This window comes from Galleria mellonella, unplaced genomic scaffold, assembly GCF_026898425.1.
Source record: "Galleria mellonella isolate WM207_F2 unplaced genomic scaffold, CSIRO_AGI_GalMel_v1 utg59, whole genome shotgun sequence".
Lineage (NCBI taxonomy): Eukaryota > Metazoa > Arthropoda > Insecta > Lepidoptera > Pyralidae > Galleria > Galleria mellonella.
Window position 1 is genome coordinate 1,868,736 of NW_026442125.1, and position 26,280 is coordinate 1,895,015.

At 33.6% G+C, this 26,280-nt stretch overlaps 1 protein-coding gene across 1 annotated transcript in view; it reads left to right on the forward strand.

Annotated features, from left to right (window-relative positions):
• LOC113522707 (neuroligin-4, Y-linked) overlaps positions 1-26,280 on the forward strand; it is a 138,746-nt gene that overhangs the window by 66,424 nt on the left and 46,042 nt on the right. Inside the window, exons 3-4 of the mRNA XM_026908490.3 lie at positions 8,819-8,974; positions 25,097-25,294. Coding sequence (XP_026764291.1) covers positions 8,819-8,974; positions 25,097-25,294 — 354 coding nt within the window. The remainder of the gene's footprint in view (positions 1-8,818; positions 8,975-25,096; positions 25,295-26,280) is intronic.

Sequence of the window (26,280 nt, forward strand, 5' to 3'; positions counted from 1 at the left end):
ACTGTGTGTACTCGATTTTAGTTCAAACTTAGATTATATAGACAAAGCATCGAGTATCATGGGCGAAACAGTATATTATGTTACGTCCATAGTACTGCTCATGTCTATAGGCGACGGTTACTAAGTTTTCATGCATTATAAGTTGCATGAAAGAAAAAAACAAAAACGGATTAAAATTTAGTCAACCAACTAATAATTATTTATTTATAAATATTTATCTACCTATGAATGAGAGTAGACTGATTAATGAATGAGAATAACTGATTAAATAAAAAAAAAAAAAGATAATCAAGCGACATTTAAAGCATAGTATGACTTTAATCTTTTCTTGAAGGAATCGAATATTCTATTCCATTAAATGTCAGGACAAGCATATGTTTAAAATTAAACTCAAAGCCTGGCTTTTTGATAATGTTTTTTTTATAATTTAAATGAATACTTTAATCTTAAAACTCATTAAATTAATAATTAATAATAATTGACATGTAAGCGAAATTATGTCTATTTTATTCCAATTTGGTTATAATTATTCTTTGTCTTGTTAATTGTATTGTATAATATTTCATATTTATTTGTAATCGAGTAATAGTAATAGCATTTGAATGTTTCGATGTTAATATAATTGCTGTTCTTAAATTGTTTCATGCCCGATAGGGTATAACTGTTGATACTGATGTCAAATCCAAAGCAATGGTTACTGCTATATGTATATACACAGTTAGCAATAAAATTCTATTCTATTCTATTCTATTCGACAGAGAAACTATTTTGTATATCCACGGAAATTTTATTCCCCTTATGTGAGCGTTAACTGAAGCGACTCTATTCGTAGAATCGATTGTACATTGTCTAAGGAGGCTGAACGTGCTCACTTTTTTCTTTGGGCGCAATACAAAAATCGAATCACACGAATTTTAACATAGGGTTGTCAACTTTGATAAATTGCTATCAAAATTCCATTTCCCTTGAAAATCCTATTACGCATAGTGACGCGTGTCAACAGAAATATCAAATATTCGTCTTTAAATAGGCAAGTGACGGGGCGTAGTGTGCGATCGGAATTCGCATTCGAGTTTTGACTGTACGCTGTATATTTATGGCGGTAGAAAAGCCTCAAAGCGAAGCCGACACTATCTGTTATTCCACTGTGATGGATCGGGTGGGGAGTATAAATCAAGCGATAGATCTATAAATTCAGCAGGATTTCCTATCGCCGTCGCCGTCGAACGCTTTTTGTCGGTGTTATGCATAGTTAGATTATTTCGTTGCGGGTTGAACGGCCGAAATTGTTTAATAGATCCTTTTAAAAATTGACTTTCCACTATTGGAGGTGATTTTCTCTCAAAGGAAGAATTTAATTTCTTTTTCTCTTTTTGCACTAATTTGCTACATTACTAACAACATACTCTATCAGATCGACCTCCACGCGGTTCCTCGTGGAAACAATTGTGGTTAATCGTTTATGAATTCTTCACGATGGGCTAACTGACATGCTTTCATATTCACCTATCATCTATCACTGGTGCCCCTCCAGCGTTTACCGACAGCACAGGTGGGGTTACAATTCCATTATCACGCATTAAAAAAACACACAGTAAGGTAGTATATATATATATATATATATATATATATATATATATATATATATTATATTAAAAAAAATAAGAGTGAGTACTGAAGCGGAAACATCTACAACGATAAATTGGTTGGTATTTTCATTAAAAAATTCTATGAAGGATGTAAATCAACAATAGACAAATTATCTAAATTTAACGTAAGGGTAAAAGGGAAGAGTTAGTAGCTATACCTGTCTCTTTCTTTGTCCCCATTACGGTGCAAATTTGCGAGAAGAGATGGGTCAGTATATATATCCGTTTCGGGACAATGTTTATGGAAGTGCGTTGGCTCAAGTCATAAACTTACTTTTTTAATATTTACCCCCTTATTAAAAAAAATAAAACCTACTACAGATCTATTTTAACTATTACACTATAAATAAATAAATGTAATAAATAAAAATAATGCTTATTCAACTAAACTTGATAATAAGCATTTCTGAATGGTATTTTTTTTATAAATCTACCGCCCAGTTCGCAATGCAATTTCAGCTGAGAAGAACGGATAAGAGACACAGTTGTTGTTTTTTTTTTCAAATAAGAGTTAAATGTATCTCGAAGAGAAAAGTGTGGACTGAAAGACGATGTAGTGACAAAAATCGAAACGGGAATGTTCCGTTGGTTTGGTCATTTGGAGAGGATGGATGAAAGAAGAATTACGAAAGAGATTTATCGAGCAAGAATAAATGGAGATGTTGGTAGGGGCCGCACTAGACCTGACCAAATAGGCGACGTGCTGAAGAAGGGCCAAAATAAAAGTACCCGTAACCGGCGAGCGTGTATGAAAAGATTGATGAATGTGGGAGAAACGAAAGAGGTTTGTTTGAATCGAAGCATTTGGCGTTCCATTGTTTCTGCCTACCCTAATGGGAGACAGGCGTGACAGATATGTATGTATGTATGTAGTTAAATGAATAATAGAAAAAAAAATTGACTGGATAAAATAACTATCACATACTTCGTACTGATAAAAGAAAGAAAAAACCTACAAGCACTGTTTTGACACTTTCTTTCAAATTAGGAATTTAGCACTTTTGTGCTAAGTACTTTTGTGAAAGAGACAAACTAGTTCAATAGCAAAATGAGTTGCATGAAAGAGTTAACGTTTTAAGAAAGAAACAAAACAGTTTAATAGTAAAATGAGATGAGAGATTTAACATTTTTATGAATAAAATGTAATATAATAAACTAGTGAGCTGACCCGACTTCGCACAGGTTTAAATTAGGCATTTTAAAAATTTTTGTAAAATATATCTCAAATATGTTCATGTCTAAAGTTGATAGTTACCACTTTCCATCAGGTGGGCCGTCAGCTAGTTTACTATTCTAAGATGTATAAAAAATCTAAATGACTGGTTTTTTTTATACTACTTTGTTGACAAACACAAGCATATGGCCTGTCTGATGGTAAATGAAGTTATCGTAGTTTATGGACGTACGTAACACCATATTACACATTGACAATGAAACCTATATCAAAATCTATTACGTAGTTTAGAATAATTTAACGGAGAAACAGACAGATTCGAACAGCGAATTTGTTTTATATTATTTACATTAATACTAATATCATAAAAACAAAACATCTATCTGTTTGTAATAGATAAACACAAACTACGTAATATATTTTAAAAATTCTTTCACCTATAGAAAGATACATTATGAGCGAGTATTACCAGAGGGAAACTTTGTACAAAAGTCGCTTGCTTAGGAACCTCTGTCCCATTCGTGTTTCTACCGTGAAGCAGTTGTATTTGCATGGCTGTATTTCGATTTGAAGGGTGGGATATGGCAGTGAATTTAAAGGGTACAGAGGAATATCATCATATTCATGGGCAAAACGATATACTTTGTTATGCCCATGGTACTGCTCATGTCTATACGCGACGGTTACCACTTTCCATCAGGTGAGCCGTCACCTTGTTTGCCATACTAAGTTGCATAAAAAATATATATATAAATTAAAAAAAAATAGAGATCTCTACTAGTTACATAACCTGAGGTGTCATCATGCTTCAAATTACTCAGCAAGTTATGGTGAGGTCTTTTTTTTATGGGTGAAAATAGTATGGTAACCCCGCCTGCGCTAACGGGATACGCTGGCGGAGCACCAGTGAAGGGTGATAGATGGGAATGAAAACAGGCCAGTTAGCCCATCATGATGAATTCATCAGGAATTAACCATGACAGTTTCCAAGGAGAACCGCGAGGAGGTCGACCTGGTTGGGTATATTGCTAGCAATAGGATTCTCAGTCTCCATTACTAACAATCCCTTTCCCCCCTATGGTGAAGTCTATGCTTGAAATTTCTGTGCATGGCAGTATCCGAGTTAAGTATATCCGCAAAAGAACTAAAGTGACCCACATAGCCCGTAGGGTAAGCAAGCTGAAGTGGCAATATGCTAGTATATAGCTCAAAGAACAAACAACCGATGGGGAAGAAAGGTTCCTCCTCACTCGATAGAGTGACGACCTCAAATGCATTGAAGCGAGTTTATTTGGCTCGGGAATGTTTCTTATGGTAGTCTACAGGTGAGGCCTATGTTCATCGGTGGGCAGATAATGGCTGAGACGATGATGATGATGATGGACACAGCCAAAATAATCCTTGTTTTGACGTGAAACCTGTTGCAAAATTTACTTCAAAATAATAGTCTTATGTTAACCTCCACTCAAGCATAAATCATTCGCTTATCTCTCCAATATGGACCGACACAAACGGAGAAGGAACAAAAACTTGATTTATCCGCTTCGTTCCGATCCATCATGGCTGAGATAACGCGAGAATATTGGGAACATTCAAAATTCTCACTCTATAAAATAGTAGACTTTTTCTTTGCCACGTTTCTGCGAATATTGCGTTATTAGGTTCTTTTGTAGCCGACAAAGTTTGATTGCGGTTTGGGTCTTGAAGTTTGACTCTCAGTTTATACTCTGAATTTACGAATTCGTGTTTTGATCTTTTCAAAATATCACATTTTGTGATTTAGAGGGCAGGTAAAGCCGTGTTCTTCTAAGCTACGTGGTCAGGTCTTTGTATAAATAATGGTCATTATTGGCGACTGGGCAACGCAAACTCTTTTACACCTTTATTATATACTTTTTTATAGATTCACTTTCAGTCAATGATTTTATTTATAATTTTGATAAGTCTTTGTATATTTAATGTTGTCTTTGTAACTGTCCAATTTTTTTTCCTTGTCTCATCATTTATCACCACATCATAGTGGACCAGTTCGTATTAGTCGCCTATGGCACATGGCCATTTATTCCTGTCAATAGCTTAAAGAAAAGCAAATTTAAAAACATTATTTTATTACCAACTATAACGAAACTTTAATTTCGTTTTAACATATTCAACAGGAAAATGTACGAGTATTTTTATCTGTCACAAGTTACTATCAATATCCAAAAAATACCCTGAATAGTGATAACTCACTGCCGCTGGCTCCCCTCCAAAAGTGTATAACATACACCTATTCGCTCCACCATTATTGGTATCTAGGCACTCATAAAAATAATATATCGACATCGACAAAAAGATCCTTATGGCCAAAGTACTTGTAAGAAACATTATTACTTCGACAACGGGCCAGCGTTGCTTACTTTTGCAATGTAACAACTTGTGCCAAGTTCTTGTTATTATAAATGGCCATTGTTTTGCGCTTCGCGTTTATTGGTTCGCGTTAGTGTTATTTAGTGGGATAATTGCTGTTAGTTTCTCTTCTTAATTAATTTTTGTCTATTCTTATTCACAGGTAGATAAATATTTATAAAGAAATAATTATTAGTTGGGTATATCGGATAAATTTGGTGGTTCATGGGAGTGCACGGTGTTCATCGTACCTTCTCATAGATTTATTATTATTATTTTAGCCGTTAACTGTCCACTGCTGGACATGAGTCTTCTCCATTAAGGGAGTTTTGCCAGTAATTGCAACGCTTGGCAGGCGAGGTGGCAACTACAGTTAAGCTTTTAGAGATGTTTTAAAAGGGACCGCTTCTGGCCATCGCTCGCCTTCCCTTAGTCGCCTCTTACGATACCCACGGGAAAAGAAGGTTTATTCATTCATTCATCGTTTACTCATAGATTACTGATGAGAAACTTGACAATTTTATACAAAAGGTAGACACCTGTTTACCTTAGTAAATAGAATAAGATACAGTTCTTACAGAATTTGATGAGAAGATTTTCAATTCGATCTTATTTTTGTATATGTGTATAACGATGTCTTCAGCAATTTACAAAAAAAAAAAAGAGATCTGCTATCTTTTTATTTCTATAAGAAGACTGTAGGGTTTTTACTGAACTATACATTATTTAGCGGAAACCCATATCACTAGTTGTTTGATTAGAATTATTTTGTTTAATTCCGCTAACATTAGTATGTGTGTGACTGCCAATACTAAAAGATTGACCACCACTATTAGTATCAAAAGTTTCACAACCTTCTATTTTAGCTATCAATCTCCGACTACGAAGTTTGTGTGTAATACAGTTTAGGTACCGAATAGCTAACACTAGGCAGCAGCGATCCAATAATTTGCCTAAAGATTACTCGTTTAGAGGTAAAACACGTATCATAAAACGTGCGTAAACAAAATAGCAGTCAGTAATTGATGGCTAATATGGAAGGTTGTGGAACTTCTGGTAGTAATAGTGGTGATCAATCTTCTAGTGTTGGCAGTCACACACATACTAATAATAGCGGAATTAAACAAAATAATTCTAATCAAATAACTAGTGTAGAATTTATTAAAGATTTAGATCGAATTATTTATGGAACAAAATATTCAATTTTGCATTTCTATTAAAACAGAAACTTATTATAAAAAAATAGGATTGAATCATTTATATAAGCAAAAGCAATGTTTCATTTGTGTAAAATTTTATTCATATCTTATTTCATTTATTATATGCACAAGACAGCTTTACAATAAAGCATTAATACTGATTTAGCGACTAAATGTCCCGGAATAAGTGCATACAGCGTGATAAGCAATACATTTCAATATATCGAAATATTACATTTGAACATTAATTTATTTATATTTATTTGCATGCTACATCTTATATATAAAATTCTCGTGTCACGGTGTTTATTACCAAACTCCTCTGAAAAGGCTTTACCGATTTTCATGAAATTTTGTGTGCATATTGGGTAGGTCTGAGAATCGGCCAATATCTATTTTTCATACCCCTCAATGATAAGGGTGACCCACCCCTAAATATATTTTTTTAATTTTTTTGACATTTTTTTTATTTTTATTTTATTATGACTAAGCATCGAAAAATACATACAGCTTCAAATTTTTACCCTTTTACGATCAACCCCTGTTTTTTAATAGCGATTTTTATATTTCTCGATAAGTGGTAAAACAACGTTTACGGGGTCAGCTAGTAGTACATATAAATATATTTATTATAAGATTAATGTTTAATATATATACCATGAAGTGACGACCTGAAATGCATTGCAGGGAGTCAGTGGATGCAGGTGGCTCAGGACCGTTCTTTATGGCAGTCTATGGGGCAGGCTTATGTCCAGCAGTGGACGGATAATGGCTGAAATGATGATCATGATGATGTATATCATTATTAAAGAATTAATGAAATGAATGAAAACTCTTTAAAAGAATCCCTTAGAAGAATTCCCTTTCAAGAAATGATACTATTTTTTAATCTACGTTTAATTTGGAATTTTTGTTTTTTAACATGTCAATCCCATAAAATCTAAACAAGTTATTACTATTATAATAATAACTAAACAATACTACTTACTAATTCACTTAAGCACAAAGCAATTTTGGTAGTAGGAGCATGCATTATGCTCTGAACAATCCCCACATCAAATTTATTAATATTAAATATTTAAAAAAATGTTTTCCTTTCCCTTCGGTTCCTATCACATTCCATCAATAGATGCTGTCATCTATTGATGGAATGTGATCATCTTCTACTTTTCCACAGACAATGCAATTTGGTGAATTTTCTTTTTTCATTAAATATGCAAACTTTAAAGAATGATACAGATTAAAAACATTAACAATATGTACACAAATAAAATTAATAATTACATTAATTTATTTACACAAGAGTAAGATAAAGAGACAACTATGGTAATATTTATATTTGTTATTTACTAGCTTTCACCCGCGATTTTGTTCATTTGCCCCAACTATGCTGTTTTATCAGAATAAATATTAAACTGTGTATATTTACACTCTAAACAGCGTGTGTATATCAATTTTCAGACTGCCTGGTTTAGCTTTTAGGGTATAAATAAAGTATTTCATATTTATATTATTATCAAGGTTGATTACAAGCGATCATTCTATGAGATAAGACCGCTATTGTACTTTTTTTTTGTATCCAATGTAAATTATGTACAATAAAGTTTTTACAATATAATACAATTATTTTTAGCTGTATCCAATTTCCTCGCGATTTCCTCGAATCAGTTCGAATTTATAACTAGGAACAGTTTGTATTAATTTTTTTTATTTATTTTTTTATCCCAATAACCTTCCTGGGACTTTAATAAATATTTAAAAAAGAGTTAGTCGAATTGGTTCAGTCGTTCTCGAGTTTTATGCTTATCAACTCATTTAGTGATTATTTTTTATTAATACAGATATTTTTTTAAATATATATATATATATATATATAATTTATTTGCATTACTTACAGCACACAAATAACAGATATACATACATACGAGTATGTATATGTATATGTGTGTGTGTGTGTGTGTGTGTGTGTATGTATAAAACAAGTAACATTTTTTCCTTCATGCGTGTGCCATAGTAACATAAAATGATCACAACTAAGTTTACTGTTTTGCCCTCAAAAGAGCAAAACTAATATTCTGTTGTAGCCAAGAGGCAGTTGCGAAATTTCTTAATAAAAATAATAATAAAAAAAAATCAAGAAATATGAATAAAATACATTGTGTATTCCATTACATTGGTTTTTTTTGATACAACTTAGAATGGCAAACAAGCTGACGGCCCACCTGATGGTAAGTGGTAACCGTCACCATAACTGTCAATTCACGTCATATCCCACCCTTCAAATCAAAACACAACCATGCAAACACAACTGCTTCACGGTAGAAACACGAATGGGACAGAGGTACCTAAGCAATCGACTTTTGTACAAAGTCTCCCTCTATCATACCTAATACTGTATAACTTTGCAGCAGGTGTAAGAGACGCCGTAGCTCGGTATCCGGTGCTGGTGTTCGTCCATGGAGAAAGTTACGAGTGGAGCTCTGGCAACCCATACGACGGGACCGTCCTGGCGTCCCACGCGGGACTCGTCGTTGTCACCATCAACTACAGACTTGGTATCTTGGGTAAGTATATTGAATTTAGGATTGGGTTCGGTTATGTACAATATTTCATTATATATTATAATTGGAAGTCAATATATAACTATATATTAAAAATATCTATGTATCTGAATGCAATATATGATACGTTAGATGCTCATCCACCGCCTTCGCAAGGTTCACTAGATCCAGTTTAATCTACATCTACACTAATATTATAAAGAGGAAAGGTTTGGATTTTTTTGTGTATGTTTGTAGTGAACAAACTCAAAAACTACTTTGCCGATTTAAAAAATTCTTTCACCATTAGAAAGCTACATTCATCCTGAGTAACACAGGCTATATTTATTGCTAGAAAAGATTAGGGATCCTTACTAAAACTTTAGTAACGTAACTTAAGGTGTGAAAAAAATGCTATATTTTATCTTTTTTCGCCGTGGGCGCTGCGGTAACTATTGGTGATAGAACAAAAGTATGTTCTACAATATTGAAGAAAATATCAATAATTACAAAAAACTTATTGATACTATATGTCCAACTATTATCGTTATGTCACAATAACCACTTTTTAAAATGTTGTAAAAATGTCCATCCGTGCGAAGCCGGGACGGGCCGCTAGTTGAATATAAGCATGAATAATATCGATTACGTACAATATTTCATCATTTGTTATAATTTTAAGTCAATATATAAATAACTATATATTAACAATATCTATATATCTGAATGTAATATATGGTACGTTGAATGCTCATCCACCGCCTTCGCCGGGTTCACTAGATCCAGTCTAATATCTATAAGTATAATACATGACATGGTACAGACTTGTAAATGATAAAATATTAATTTTTTTATACAACTTAGAATGGCAAACAAGCTGACGGCCCACCTGATGGAAAGTGGTAACATGGAAATAACATATACTGTTTCGCCCATGATATCTGAGGACTCAGGTGTTATTCCTCTGTACCTAGTCATATCCCACCCTTCAAATCGAAACAGCCATACAAACACAACTGCTTCATGATTGAAACACGAATGGGACAGAGGTACTCAACCAATCCACTTTTGTACAAAGTTTCCCTCTGGTAAATATTTTATATATATATATATATATATATATATATATTCTTTATTGCACTTGTAAATTACATATAAAATAATCTATTTATAAATGTTGTGAGCAAGGGTGCACTTATCTCGGACAGAGATCTCTTCCAGTCAACCCAGTACAGTGAGAAAGCATTTCGTTAGCGGGCAGCTGAAGTGCTACAACTATTAATACATAAACAAATATACAGTCAAATAAAATATTGAAATATATACAAAAATATTACATAAATATGTATACTATAAATAAATATAATATTTTAATACTAGGGTTATGAATTCATTTCATGGAGTAACACATATCCCTTCCTTTTTTTTATAAAATCTTAATAAAGGTTACCAATTTTTCTATTAACTGTTTTATCATTATTTTTTATTAAAAAAAAAAACAAAAACATTATAAACTCTTTTCGACATTATTTAATATTATTAAAAAAACGAATTAACCATTTCTAAAATAAAATTAAATATTACCAACTCTATAAATAAGGTCGGAATATATTTTTTTAATGGAAGTAACCGATTAAATTAACATCCGTAAGGCGAAGTGAAATGACTTGGCACTTTAATTTTAACGATTCCTTCATAACTTTAAGGTACTTCAATCAATTCAGCATAATACGACTTGTATATTAGCGGTTCAACTATATAATTTGTGGGTTGCATGTTTCGAAGCCATAATATCTTACAAACATTTTGTGCAAATGCCAGTATTATACGCATTCGCTTTATATTATTAGAGACTCGATTTATTAACATACTACCTGTTTCCTATGGCTTTTCCTGAGTGAATCAGTATTAATTATATAGATAGATAGATACTCTTTATTGTTTCCTCCAAAAGATTACAATAGTAAACTTATTATAAATATAAATAATTACAAGAAATAATCACAATGAGAAAACAATGGGCGATATATGTAGGTATATTATATGTATATATGTATGTGTAAGTATATATTTATGTATATGTATATTTATACAATTAAATATAATGTAATTAATTTAATTTTGTCTAGTTTCTTTTTTTTACAAATTTCACAATATTGGCAAACATTGATGCTCCTTTCCACTTTGGGTGTTGCTGGAAGAGAACCTGATTAGAGTTAAGCAGCCTTTGTACATTTGATTAGCCTATGTCATATTTTATAAATAACGCGTACAATAAATAATAAAATAAAATAAATAACGCGCGCTACCATCGCCATCGAAGAAATTCATCTTTACCCCCCTAGATAGTTTGAAGAACGCATTAGAGCTGTGTTTTTATTTTGTAGTCTCTTGGAAAGCTTCCATTCAAGAGAGGGAGCTCATTCTACAACCTGAGTGTTCGTGGGAGGAAACGTCTCTGAAACCGCGCAGTACGCGATCATTGAGGCTGTAGGACATGTGGATGAATTCTCTGTCGATGGCGAGCCGTATGATGGTAGAAAGTGGCTGATTAAAAATTGTCACAATATTGTACACCGCTCTCCCCGCTGACATTGATGCTCCTTTCCACTTTGGGTGTTGCTGGAAAGAACTCTATTCCAGTCCGCCCGTTCATTTTTACATTTGATTACCAGTTTTCTGTCATATTTTATAAATAATGGTGTGTACAATAAATAAATAAATAAAATAAATAACATTTTACCATCACCATCGACGAGAAATTCATCCCCATACCTTTGAATATTGAATGTATTAAAAAATAATGCCAATTTTGCTCGACATGAGATAAGGATTCTAACGATTTCCCATATATAACATATTGCTCAGTTATTTAGAAGTTACGGTGTAATAAAGAAGCCGATCAAGTGCTAGTCGGACTTGCGCAACGAGGGTTCCGTACAAAATCTTCAAGTACAATTTTTTTGAGAAATAACTACAAATTTACGGTTTTCTGATATTTTTCTTTACTTGTGCTATATAACATTGTATCTTGTCAAATTTCATGATTCTAGTTCAACGGGAAGTACCCTACAGGTTTTGATTCCCTTTGCGAATGTCAAAATATGCGATATAAATGGAACATAAACGGCCGTATTTTTTTTTTATTGCATCGATTTAGAAGCTTGGTTTTTTCATTGCTTTAAGAGATTACAGTTCTGAGTATATAGCAATAATTTCAACTTAATATCACCACGCGTTGCGAAGAAAATTGGTCTTGATAGACGGACAAACGGACGGACAACGAAGTGACCCTATAAAGATTACGTTTTTTTCCTTTGGAGATACGGAAACCTAAAAAAAAAACATTGCTTAGTAAGTGTTGACATTTTTTATATAATACATAAAGTATCCTCTATGCTAAGTTAGGCTTTAATCTATTTATGTAGAAAATTTCATTCAAATCTGTTCAGTAGTTTTTGGGTAAATTAGTAACAAACATTTATCCATCCATCCATCCATCGTTACAAATTTTCGCATTTATTACTCTTGCTAATATTATAAATGAGAAAATAAGTTTGTTTGTATGTTACCTTATAACGTTTAAACCGATCACTATAAAATTTAGTTCAGATCTACTATATGGGATGGAGAAGGATAGGCTATATTTTTATCTCGATTTATTTATTGTATTATTTTAATTTCTTAGAATACGACGATTTTTGTTCATGACACCAGAAGATAATAGGTCAACTGAAAGCTTTCATCGAAAATGCTGAATTGTAATATAATATAATAATATATAATTGAATTGTTTATCTTTGTTAGAGTTACGAAAAAAATAATGATAGAAAGAAAGAAAGAAAGAAAGAAAACATTTATTGACAACAACAAAAAGTTACATACATTATGAATTAAAAAAAAAAAACTTTACATTTATTATTGCCAACATGGTCACCACTCAGCATGTGCTGCAGCAATTTAATTGCTACAGCGCTGATATTCTGTGGTGCCCATACGTGACATTAGCATTCTAGATGGCATTCTATATTACATAGAGAGCATTTTATAACCATTTAAATATTAAAAAAAATACAAGTTATGTGGTTATTTACCAGAGGGAGACTTAGTACAAAAGTCGTTTGCTTGGGCAACTCTATCCCATTCGTGTTTCTACCGTGAAGCAATTGTGTTTGCATGGCTGTGTTTCGGTTTGAAGGATGGGATATGACAGTGAATTTACAGGGTACAGAGGTATAACACCTGAGTCCTCAAGAATGGCAACGCATGGAGGGTACCATGGGTGGAACAGTGTACTCTGTTATGTCCATGATACTGCTCATGTCTATAGGCGACGGTTACCACTTTCCATCAGGTGGACCGTCAGCTTGTTTGCCATTCTAAGTTGCATAAAAAATGTGGAGTTTGAACTGACTAACTGACTAGAAAGCTATCGAGATGGAAACAGTAGTAATATTTTTAATTGCTCCATATTAACATCATGTTGTTTGTACATTGAACTCGTGTAAAGTCGCGGCTGATCGCTAGTTTATAATGTAATATAAAATTTATCATATTCCATCGAGCAATAATCGTCGACTATTTCAAATATACAATCAACTGATTGCATGTTTTAGAACTAATTTGTCTTTATTGTTGTAATGATTGTTTAACTATTGTTTCCGCTCGTGGCAGTATGTTGACCTCGACCTACACAAGTTCATGTTACAGTAATTTGGAATAAGCAGAACATATAATATAATTAACTTTTCCAACTATAGTTTATTGTGATATATTGCTCAGGGTTTCAAATATAATTTTATTACCATTTCGTACAATTACGATTACCAGGAACTGTTCGGATTGTTACTTGCTGCTGATTTTTATTACAATACGACCCGCTATAAACTAAAGTTCCATTCCAACCATCTGGATAAGTGGTCCTTCGCAGTACATTGTTCAAGGCACTTTCTTCCACGCACAACAACTCTCTGGAATCAACATCCAGCAGCAGTATTTCTAAACTGATACAATATCACGACTTTCAAGAAAAGATCATATTCCTTTATTTTTTTTTACAACACAGGGTGCAAACGAGCATGCGGCTCACCTGATGGTAAGTGACAATGTCTCTGCGTATGCTGGGCCTTTTGAATATACTCTTTTCTTGAAGGTTATGTTGTCGTATCGGTGCTTTTTAAGAGTGGTGCACACCTGGTGCTGCCGACCTCTTAACGCCCCTGGTGTGAGTGATCATGAGCGGTGGTAGTCACTTATCATCAGGTGTGCCGGATGGAGTAAGTCGTTAAATTATTAAAGCTGATAAACGCCCAAAAATACAACTTAATCAAATCCATGATCCTTGCAAATAATTTCTAGTAGCTATAAATTTCACAGCTTTAACTGGGAACAATTTGAACACTTCCCCAATTTGGAACAATATACAATCAGATATACTTACCTTAAACGATTCATAATAGAAACTCGCTTTTGTCTTAAATCTTTTAGACGTCATGTTCTAAATACTTACATAACATCTTATCTGAACAGCCCTTTGCTCGTTGTCGCAGGGCGCGCCCGATCTCTCGAATAATACCGAAATAAACTGAATCGTCTACGTTAAGTGGAATATTATCCTTTGAGACAATGTTTCGGACGGGACAGACATTCTGGCACGTCTCACCAGAGATGGATTATTCTACAAAGAACAGGGGACCGGGGCCCAAGATTTCATTACACTTAGGAAACTTGATGAGTTTTAACTTGTTTCAACAATTTCGTATTTACTTTTGCTTTTAAGGAGGCTAGAAATAATAAGTTTTAAAAATATATACCATTTGTGGTCCCAGCATATAATAGGTTACCCCTTTCCTTTCCCGTGGGCATGGTAAGAGACTGAGAAGTTGTAAAAGGATGGGCAGCAGGGTTTCTCTTAAAATATCTCCAAATAAAATAGGCCATCTCTTCCTTTCCCGTGGGTGTCGTAAGAGACGACTACGGCAGGGCGATGGATGGGCAGCAACATCCCTCTCAAAACATCTCTAAAGCCTGACTGTGGTTACCAATCCGCCTGCCAAGTGTGGCAATTATTGGCAAAACCCCCCAAAGAGGAGACTTGTGTTCAGCAGTGGACAGTTAAAGGCTGATATTATAAGATAATATATAAGTCATATAGTTACATTCATTATAATTGTCTAGATCCTTGTAGTTTCGAAGTAATAAAGTAAGTATTACTATTTTTTCATCACTAGGATATTGTAACTCTTGATAATGAGAACAAAATAACCTTACATCAATGTATTACCAATAATTGAGCCTTGAGTTACACCCGTTAGAAAGTTAGCTCCTTTTAATTTTAAACGTTATAGTTTCGTTCTTAACAGTTCTTAATGTATTCATTACATATGATTGAATCAAATATAATGCCTTATCTCTAATGTTGATGTTTTAGTTTGAGCAAAAGTGTCTGAAATCTATCAAATGCTTTTGACACAATTAAAGTTAAATTACAATAGCATACTGTAATTTCTTCTAATTATCATAAATATGTCTTTGAAACTGCTACTCTTAAATCTGTAATCAATATACTGACGATAAAAGATGATTTATAGAGAAATTAAATGTCTAAATAAGCAACACTTTTAACTCATTGAAATGAATTCTTAATAAAAACTTGTGTTTGGTCCGACTCTGTCCCTAATATTGCTACGTCAGGCGTCTAAAGTTCATAACAGAGGGCCAAACTATAATCAGTATGTGGAAATGGTATAGTCATATCCCTTGACGAAAGTTGAAACCGTCGACATTTGGTGCCAACCCATCCAGAAGGATATTTAATACGAAATACTTCCACACTATTTCCGTACATTTTCTTCTAGTATTGTTTGATTCTTATTTATCCACCGGATTAGTTTTTTTTTCTTCTGGTTTTCTTTTAATGAAAATAATGATTGTGAGTTTAATAGATCATCTATATTATAGCTTTTTCGTTATTATGTTTTATATTTTACTATGCATTAAAGTTTAAATAAATAAATATATAAATATTTCTTATCAGTACATATATATTTATTTAAAATTACATGATCATTAAAAAGCCCACACATGATCGACTAACACCATGCACGTTTATTATTCAAGTAATCATTTAGAATTTAGAGTGTAATAGGCTTTGCTCAATAAGTGTTTTTTTAATAACACTTGTATATAATATAACAAATATTATTATAAATAAAGTACAATCAATAAGTTAGTTCTAATATTATCTAAGACATTGCTAGATCTAACTTCTCAGGTACTTAGTTCTATCAAGTTCCGTACGCGTAAGATTAGAGCAACTAAGTTAATACCGTTAATTCTATGTACACATCACTTAATGTTCCGCAAGCTATGTTATGGTGCAATTTTGCCCTTAATATTGTTTCACTGTATTACCTCTGTGATAGTTTTAGGGGATACAACTGTTACCGGATAGTAAATTTTAATATCATATCCAATAGTTTCCCCATTTCAATTCTGTATTAAGACAATATTTTCCCTTGAGATTGTTATATAGAACAAAAGGTGATATAAAAATTATTCTCTTTTGCTTACATTCGTATTTGTCTATAAATAATGTCTATACATATGTATTTTCTTATGTCTTTTGTGTGCACGAGTGATTGATTAAATACGTTGCAACAATTCCTTTTATAACTATTGTATTCCACTATTACGAGTATTATTGTTTCCCCCAGTCATTTAATCCCCTCGATTTATATATTCACGTAGTAATCCCTTACTGGACAGTCCAGGGTTGCCACATTAGAGGTTTTTATTCAAACGTCAAATATTTTTTCTCCGAAATGCAAATGATTTTCAATTGTATCGTTTTTCACTACGTTTTGTCATTTGCCACGAAAATGAACGACGAACCGAATGAAAGACGAAATGTCATTCTTTCGTTCCCACTTTTCTCTCTTCTTCTCTTTCCACCTTCAGTAATTTATTTTACTATATTTATACACCTAAAACTGTTACCCAAAATTTCCAAAAAAAATACACAAATTTCTTCAATCCCATTTCACTTTAAAAATTTCTTCTTCTAAAATTTTGCGTATAGATTTTTTAACCCAAAATTATGAAAAAATACCTAATCTGGCAACACTAGGATAGTCAGAAGTATTTTTTTTTTGATGGGTGAAAATGGTATGGTAACCCCGCCTGCGCTAACGGGATCCGCTGGCGGAGCACCAGTGAAGTGTGATCGATGAGAATAAAAACAGGCCAGTTAGCTCATCATGATGAATTCATCAGGAATTAACCATGATAGTTTCCATGGAGAACCGCGAGGTCGACCTGGTTGGGTATATTGCTAGCAATGGGATTTTTAGTCTCCATTACTAACAATCCCTTTCCCCCCCCACGTAAGTCAGAAGTATTTGTCTACTATTTATATTGCTATGAGTAAAGTAACACTCAGTAGTATATTTCTCCAATCATATTAGAATAGAATGTAATAGGAGTGGAGTTTACCGTTGCCACTTGGATTATTTTAATTTGTCATCATGATTTTCCATCATTGAAAAGTTAGTCGGGACTAAATGCCTGATGACGATTCTCTTTCTATTAGGTGAGTCGTCAACTTGTTGCCATTCTAAGTTGCATATAAAAACAAAAAATCTGATGATGTGTCTGTAAGTTGGGAACGTATGTCACTAGATCATCGTGATATTTTATTTATTTATTTATACTTTTGCAAAAAATAAGTGTAAATTAAATAAATATTTGATGAAGTTAATTATATAGTACATGATATGATGATGGTGATGACCGTGATGATGATAAATGATGTAATCATACGTATGGGGGGTAATCATGGGTGAAACAGTATACTCTGTTATGTCCATGGTACAGCTCATGTCTATAGGCGACGGTTACCACTTTCCATCAGGTGGGCCGTCAACTTATTTGCGATTCTAAGTGGTATAAAAAAAAAAAATATGAATGAAATATCTTGTAAACAAATATAGAACCTTATGCCTTTTGAAATAAACGTCCAACTTATAACTTGCAAATGGAACGATTTATTTTAAACTTACTAAATACGTATTAGCTAATTTCATAAAATCTTACAAAGTTACATGAAATTTCTCAAGGATTTCACCGCCTTTAAAAGCACTCTAATTGAGTAATTTCGCGTTGCCTTTGTTTCTAATGAAATTAATATAATTATTGCCTAATTTAATTAAGGGAGAAGTTTATTTAAATCATAATAATGTACCACGGTAGCGCGTGTCGACACGTCTTTTTATTAAAAAAAGAATAATAATAAAAAATACTATTTAAAGGGTAACGAAAATTCATTTAATGAATAAATATTCTATTAAGTTGATTGCTTGGGTACCTCTGTCCCATTCGTGTTTCAACCGTGAAGTTGTGTTTGCATGGCTGTGTTTCGGTTTAAAGAGTGGGGTATGGCGTGAATTTACTGGGTGCAGAGGAATAACACCTGAGTTCTCAGGAATGGCAACGTATGGGGGGTATCATGGGCGAAACAGTATACTCTGTTATGTCCATGGTTCTGCTCATGTCTATAGGCAACGGTTACCATTTTCTATCAGATGGGCTGTCAGCTTGTTTGCCATTCTAAGTCGTATAAAAAAAATTAAAAAAAAAGATAAAAATGTAAAATAACATTAATTAGTTGCATGAATAAATAACTTATTTTTTATACCACTGAGGTGGCAAACAAGCATACGGCCCACCTGATAGTAAGTGGTTACCGTAGCCAATGAACACCTGCAATACCAGAGGTATTACGTGTGCGTTGCCGACCCTGAAGAAACCTCTTTACCCCCCCTTTGAAGAACCCCATGATGTAGTCTCTTGGGAAAACCTCTATCTCTATATTATATTTTTTTAGTACAATAAGTCCCTAATACAGAAAATGGCACGTCACAAATGATTACGTTCATGTTTTTGGTACGTAAGTATACTTAGGCTTACTACCTAAATAAACATGGATATTAATGTTAAACAAAGCCCACCGTATCACAACAAACTCCTAATTAATAATAAAGAAAAATAAATATAATAAAAAAATAAATAATATAACAAATTAAAACAAAATATATATTTTTTTGTTATTTGCCACATTTCTGACTTTAGATTCATCATATTTCAGACTTTTACATTTTTAGACAGTAGCATTTAGACATCAAGTGCATAATGCATATCCTAAAAAGGTAGAAAAGGTTACGTTTCATTTGGTGAAAGCTCTAATTTTTTTTATACAATCCTTACATTTATGAACTCATGTTGGGAAATCCTATATATATATATACAGATATGTATATATATATATATATATATATATATATATATATATATATATATATATATATATATATATATATATATATATATATATATATATATATATATATATATATACGACCTTGTGGTCATCATTCCATCTGGTATTTGAATACACTGCAGACTGTCGATGGATGTAGGAGGCTCAGAACTGTTCCTTGGCAGTCTATTGGGAGGACTATGTTCAGCAGTGGATGATGATGATGATCAGAATATTCAAACAAGATGACGAACTAAATCTTTGTGTTCATTTTGAAGAAAATCTTAAATATATTAATATATCTACAGAAGTAAGTTCAAGTTGTTTTATTTTTTATTTCACGTTTTTAGCGCGTCAGCAGAGGGTTCATAAATGTAAATAAATAATTGTGTAAATTTTTAATACCTCGTGTCAGCTAGCGACTTTATTCTACATTTATTTTTTTGCTCTTATTTCACGAATAAATAACTCACCGACTCGACGAGAAAATGTACTGTGTTTTTTTTATTATTCACATACACTTTTGATGGAATTTATTACATACAAGACAAAAATAATGTGTATATATATATATATATATTTTTTTTTTGCTTTTATCCGTGAAATATGCAAATAAAATTTGTCTCATTTGAATAAATTAAGCTTCAGAAATGATATCGAAATACGAGGAATTTATTTATGTACTTGAGCTTTGTTGATTTATTGTGTTTTTAAATAGAAAAAAAAAATATATATATATATATATATATATTCAAATGTAATGCCTTTATCGTTTTGAAAATGAATAAAAATGGTTAACAGTTTTAATAATTTTTAAAATGGTTTAATGATTACAAAATCTCATTTTAAAAACTGATATTTTACTTATACTAAGCCTAGTAGTAAGCTTAGTATTATTTTTTATTTTTTTTTTTATATTTTTTTAATTAGGTATTTTTTTGTAAAAATCCATTAACAGATTAGTCCATTAGAATTATTTTGTTTAATTTCGCCACCATATAATGTATTTTTTTTTTTTTATGCAACTTAGAATGGCAAATAAATTGATAGCCCACGTGATGGAAAGTGGTAACCGTCGCCTATAGACATGAACAGTACCATGGACATAATAGAGTATACTGGTTTACGTGACTCAAGTGTTATTCTTCTATACCCTGTAAATTCACTGCCATATCCCACCCTTTAAACCGAAACACAGCTATGTAAACACAACTGCTTCACGGTAGAAACACAAAAGAGACAGAGGTGCCCAATCAAACGACTTTTGTTAAGATTTAACGATTTGTTATAATTAACGATTGCAGAATTAGAATTATTTTGTTTAATTCCACTATTATATAATGGTGGCAGAATTGAACAAAATAATTCTAGTCGACTAACCAATCTAACGATCTGTTATGATGATAAATTGTATTCTATTATCAAAGGAATAACGATCATAAGCACTACTATCGCAATATTTAATTTCGTTTACCGCAATAAATAAGTTATCTAATGAATGGCCGCAAGGCGATTACTATTTAACTGATTCGTGACTGTTCAACAATTTTAGCACGCTCTAAATGACGCGACGAGATCTTTGCTTGATGTTGCAAAATTTGGTGGGAATTTGTTAAATAAATTGACAATTTTGTGGTATTACATTTAGCAGTTTACAGTACAGTAAAGGTATGAAAAGGGACCATCAATTATGAGTATAAAGTCCACTCTTTGCTTGTTATTTTATAGCATCTTAACAGTTGAACCGATCATTTTGAAATTTGATATACACGTTATTTATGGGATGGAGGAGGATCGTCGTCATCCTCCTATTCTTATCCCAATATTATTTAGGGTCCGCGTAATATGGTTTTATTCATATTACAAAAAGATTTGGCCTTTAGTTTTCGCCTGCCTGACGTCAACCCTCTTTGGAAATACATTTGGTGGTTTCCTCCACCTACGGTAAGGAGGAAAGGATCGAGGAAAAAAGGAAGGGAACGTTGGAAATGCATAAAGGAAATTGATAAATGAGAGGAACAAGGGACTTATGTGGGAAAGGAAAGGGGAGAGACAACACTGCAGTTGCAGGAAGAAGGATACAATGTAAATATAAATTGGACTCCTTTCCGTATTCAGTCTTTCATTTGGGTCGTTGTGCGTATGAGTCGTGGAGAAGGATATAGAGCACTTTTATATCGGTCAGTAAACATATCCCGGTTACGCGGACGAAGTCACAGGTAGCAACGAATCGTTGTTGTGTAATATAACTGCCGTGTGGTTCCCACATAGAATAAGCCACCCCTTCCTTTTTGTGGATGTCGTAAGAGGCGACTAAGGGTGGGCGAGGCTATAGGCTGCAGCGTCTCTTTTAAAACATCTCCAAAGCCTAACTGCGTTTGCCAATTTGCGTGCCAAGCGTGGCAACTATTGGCAAAACCTTCCAAAGGCTGATATGTTGTTGATCATGATGTGTAATGTAAATTCGATTAGTAACCTAGTTTCCTATGATGCCCTCCCAACTGTCTATCCTCTCTCACCGTACCGTACAGTTTGTACGTATAACTTCATCACTTGTAAATCGATTTGGAGGGGGGAAAGGGATTATTAGTAATAGAGTCTAAATGACCCATTGCCAGCAATACACCCTACCAGGTCGACGTCCACGTGGTTTCCCTTGGAAACCATCGTGGTTAATTCTAGTGGAATTCGTCACGATGGACTAAGTGACCTGCTTTCATCGTCACTTATTATCCTTCACTGGCGCCTCGCCAGTGTTAACCGATTGCGCATGCGGGGTTATTATAATATTATCATCGATTAGAAAAAAAAAACCGATTTGGAAAATTCTTTTTTTTTATCTGAAAGAATATACATACACATTATTCCTATAGAGATTTTATTAAAACCAGTTTGATAGTTTAGTTTTGAAATGAAAATAGCCGATTTTACCACAATTGAAGTAAGTTTTTTTTTAGGACACAATCTTTTATAAAAGTCTGTTGACAACTGTGAAATTATAGATAGATAGATAGATATTTCTATTTATTGTTTCCTTCAAAAGATTACAATAGTAAACTTATTCTAGATACTAGCAACCCGTCCCAGCTTCGCACTGGTGGACATTTCTACATTTTAAAAAGTGGCCATTGAGGCACACGCGATGGAAGCTTAAAAATGGAGTAACTTCTCCCGTTTTACCAACATTCCCCTTCACTGCTCTGCTCTCATTGATCGTAGCGTGATGAAAAGTATACTATAACCTGCCCAGGAGTATGAAGAATAATTGTACTAAGTTTCGTTAAAATCCGTTGAGTCGTTTTTGTTTCTATAACGAACATACAGACAGACAGACAAAAAATTTACTGATAGTTATTTTGGAAATATATTTTATGTACAGAATTGATCTCTCTACAAATTTAATATAAGTATAGATAAACAATTACGAGTACAAGAAATAATCACAATGAGAAAACAATGGGCGACCTTATCGCTAAGAGCGATCTCTTCCAGGCAATCTTTGGATGGAGAGGAGTAATTATAAACAGTTATTATAACATAATTATAAATGAATATATAATTATAAGGATGTATAAGATTATGAATGGAAATAAAATAAAATAAAATAAATTAAAGCAAGCAAGTAAATATGTTAAATACAGAAATATTATAATAAATAATTAATGTCAAATATTTAATCTTTTTAACAAATATTCCTTTGTAGACTGTGACTTGTTTGTTGGCAATTTAAAAATAATTAACGCCTTTTAATTAAGAGTAAATTCGTTGTTGAGAGATGTACTTTTAGCCACCTTAAGACTTGACCTCGTTGAGCGTCTTTTTACTCTTGCCACCACTGATAGTGTTTTGAAGAAATCTTGGTTTAAATTTTACTACACTGTACTTTTTTTTGATGAGTGAAAATGGTATGGTAACCCCACCTGCGCTAATATTCGCTGGCGGAGCACCAGTGAAGGGTGATAGATGAGAATGAAAACGTGGAATAGTTAGCCCATCATGCTGAATTCATCAGGAATTAACCACTGATAGTTTCCAGGGGGAACCGCGAGGAGGTCGACCTGGTATATTGCAAGCAATGGGATTCTCAGTCTCCATTACTAACAACCCCTTTCCCCCCACTACAGTGTATTAAAATATAGAAAGATTTAAAGCTTTTTTTTATTGGATAAAAATATAATGGTAACATCATTGTCATTTATATTCAGCAATGGACTGTGTGTGCGTGTGCGTGTGCCTGTCGTGTGCGTGTGCGTGTCACACCAGGGGCAGGCGTCTGCATATATGCGCGTCTTGAGTGTGCGTGCGCGTGCGATATATATCTATATATATATGCGTGTGCGTGTGCGTGTGCGTGTGCGTGTGTGTGTGTGTGTTGTGGCAATGACAAAATGTAGTGTAAAAAAAATTCATGCATAATAATGGAATAGTAACTTCACTGTCACATTCCACCCATCAACTAACTAATTTAATAGCCAAGGGATGGGCAGGAGCAGGGCAGTTCTCTTGAAACATCTTCAAAGCCTAACTGCGGTTGTAAACTCATTTGCCAACGCGTGGCAACTAGTAGCAAACCCCCCTAATAGGAGGATAAACACAGAAATGTTTATAACAATATTAAAAATATTTATAGGTACAGAGATGACAAACAAATTTACATACGTTACATACCAGAGGGAGACTTTGTACAAAAGTCGATTGCTTGGGTACTTCTTTCCCATTAGTGTTTCAACCGTGAAGCAGTTGTGTTTGCATGGCTGTGTTTCGGTTTGAAGGGTGGGATATGGCGTGAATTTACTGAGTACAGAGGTATAACACCTGAGTATATATATAATAAATAATATATATAAAAAAATATATTTACATAGTACCGCGAGGATCATTTCTCTGACGAATAGTCGTCTTCAGTACGATTTCAAAAGAGTTTCCTTCTGCCAAGACTCAGGTTGTTAAATAAACATATTACTAAGGTTTCCCTTAGAGATTACGTATGGGGTTTTTTCAAAAGGGCGTGTTAAGGGTTTTTTTAGTGTCGGATACACGCTAGTGATACCCGTAGTGTATTGCTGTCGTAACGTTTTTTTTTTTATACAACTTAGAATGGTCAGCAAGCTGACGGTCCACCTGATGGAAAGTGGTAACCGTCGCCTATACCATGGACATAACAAAGTGTATTGTTTCGCCCATGATACCCCCCATGCGTTGCCATTCCTGAGGACTCAGATGTTATTCCTTTGTACCCTGTAAATTCACGCCATATCCCACTCTTCAAACCGAAACGCAGCCATGCAAACACAACTGCTTCACGGTAGAAACACGAATGAGACAGAGGTACCCAAGCAATCGACTTTTGTACAAGTCTCCCTCTGGTTCTCCTCTACATTTATAAGTCCCTCACAACATTTATAAATTAAATGTTAATTTAAAGTGGGCCGTCAGCTTGTTTGCCATTCTAAGTGTTATAAAAAAAAGAGCAAGGGTGAACTTATCTCTGACAGAAATCTCTTCCATTCAACCTAATACAGTTGGAAAGCCTATCTTTCGCAGGCAGCTAAAGTCGTACAACTATTAATATTTAGAATACATAAACAAATATACAGTTAAATGAAATAATAAATTATATAATATTACTAAATTATATAAAATTATTAAAGATACTACGAATATAAATAAATATAATACCTACTTATTTATATAATAAATGCTAAAATAAATTAATACACTACCTACATTAGAAATTTAGTTTAATAATTTTAGGATTTGACAGTTCAATTAGAAAGATAATAAATTAATTATGTCTAATAAGTAATACTAATGGTGCAAAACTTTCTCAGGTTTCCTCAACCCTCGATCGGATGATTACCCTCGGTCGCCAGCCAACTACGGCCTCATGGATCAGATCGCAGCACTGCACTGGATCAAAGAGAACGTTGCGGTCTTCGGCGGTGATCCAACGAACGTGACGCTCATGGGTCACGGTACTGGGGCGGCTTGTGTACATTTTCTGCTGACTTCATTAGCTGTACCTGAGGGTGAGTTTTAGTGTTTTTAATTTTAAAGACCAGAGGGAGACTTTGTACAAAAGTTGTTTGCTTGGGTACCTCTGTCCCATTCGTGTTTCAAACGTAAAGCAGTTGTGTTTGCATGGCTGTGTTTCGATTTGAAGATTTGGGATATGGCGTGAATTTACTGGGTACAGAAGAATAACATTTGAGTCCTCAGGAATGGCAACGCTTGGGGGGTATCATGGGCGAAACAATATACTCTGTTATATCCACGGTACTGCTCATATCTATAGGCGACGGTTACCACTTTCCATCAGGTGGGCCGCCACATTGTTTGCTATTCTAAATTGTATAAAAAAAAGGATCCTTAGAATCCATCGACTTTTAGACATAGGTCTTTCTCTATTTATAAATTTAGTCTTTACTAGCATTTATCTGCGTCCTTCTTAAAACAACTCTGAAGCCCAACTGCTTATGTTCAGCGGTGGGCAGTTAAAGGATGCTATGATAGCATTTATCCACGACACGTCCGCGTGACTGGGATCTGTTTACTAATCGGGATAAAACGTAGCCTATATCCATCCCATGTAGTATGTGTACGCCAAACTTCATAGTGTTTGGTTGACTTTCTTCTACGTACAACCACGCTTTAGGATCAACTTCCAGCAATAGTATTTCCGAAACGATTCGACATCATAACCTTCAAGAAAGGAGCATATTCCTTTTTAAAAGGACAGCCGCACACCTGCACTGCTTCTGGTATTGCGGGTGATTATGGGCGATGGTAGTCAGTTACAATCAAGTGAATCGAATGCTCGTTTTGCACTCTGTGTTATATAAAAAAAAACATGAATTCAAAAGTTTGTATTACACGGGAACCGAACCCGACATCATTGGATGATATGGCGATGTCTTAAACCACAATATCAAGGTCATCAAACAAAATCGACAATTATTATTATGAAAAACAGCCATAATAATTTTGTTATCATAACTGTTTTTATTATATATGC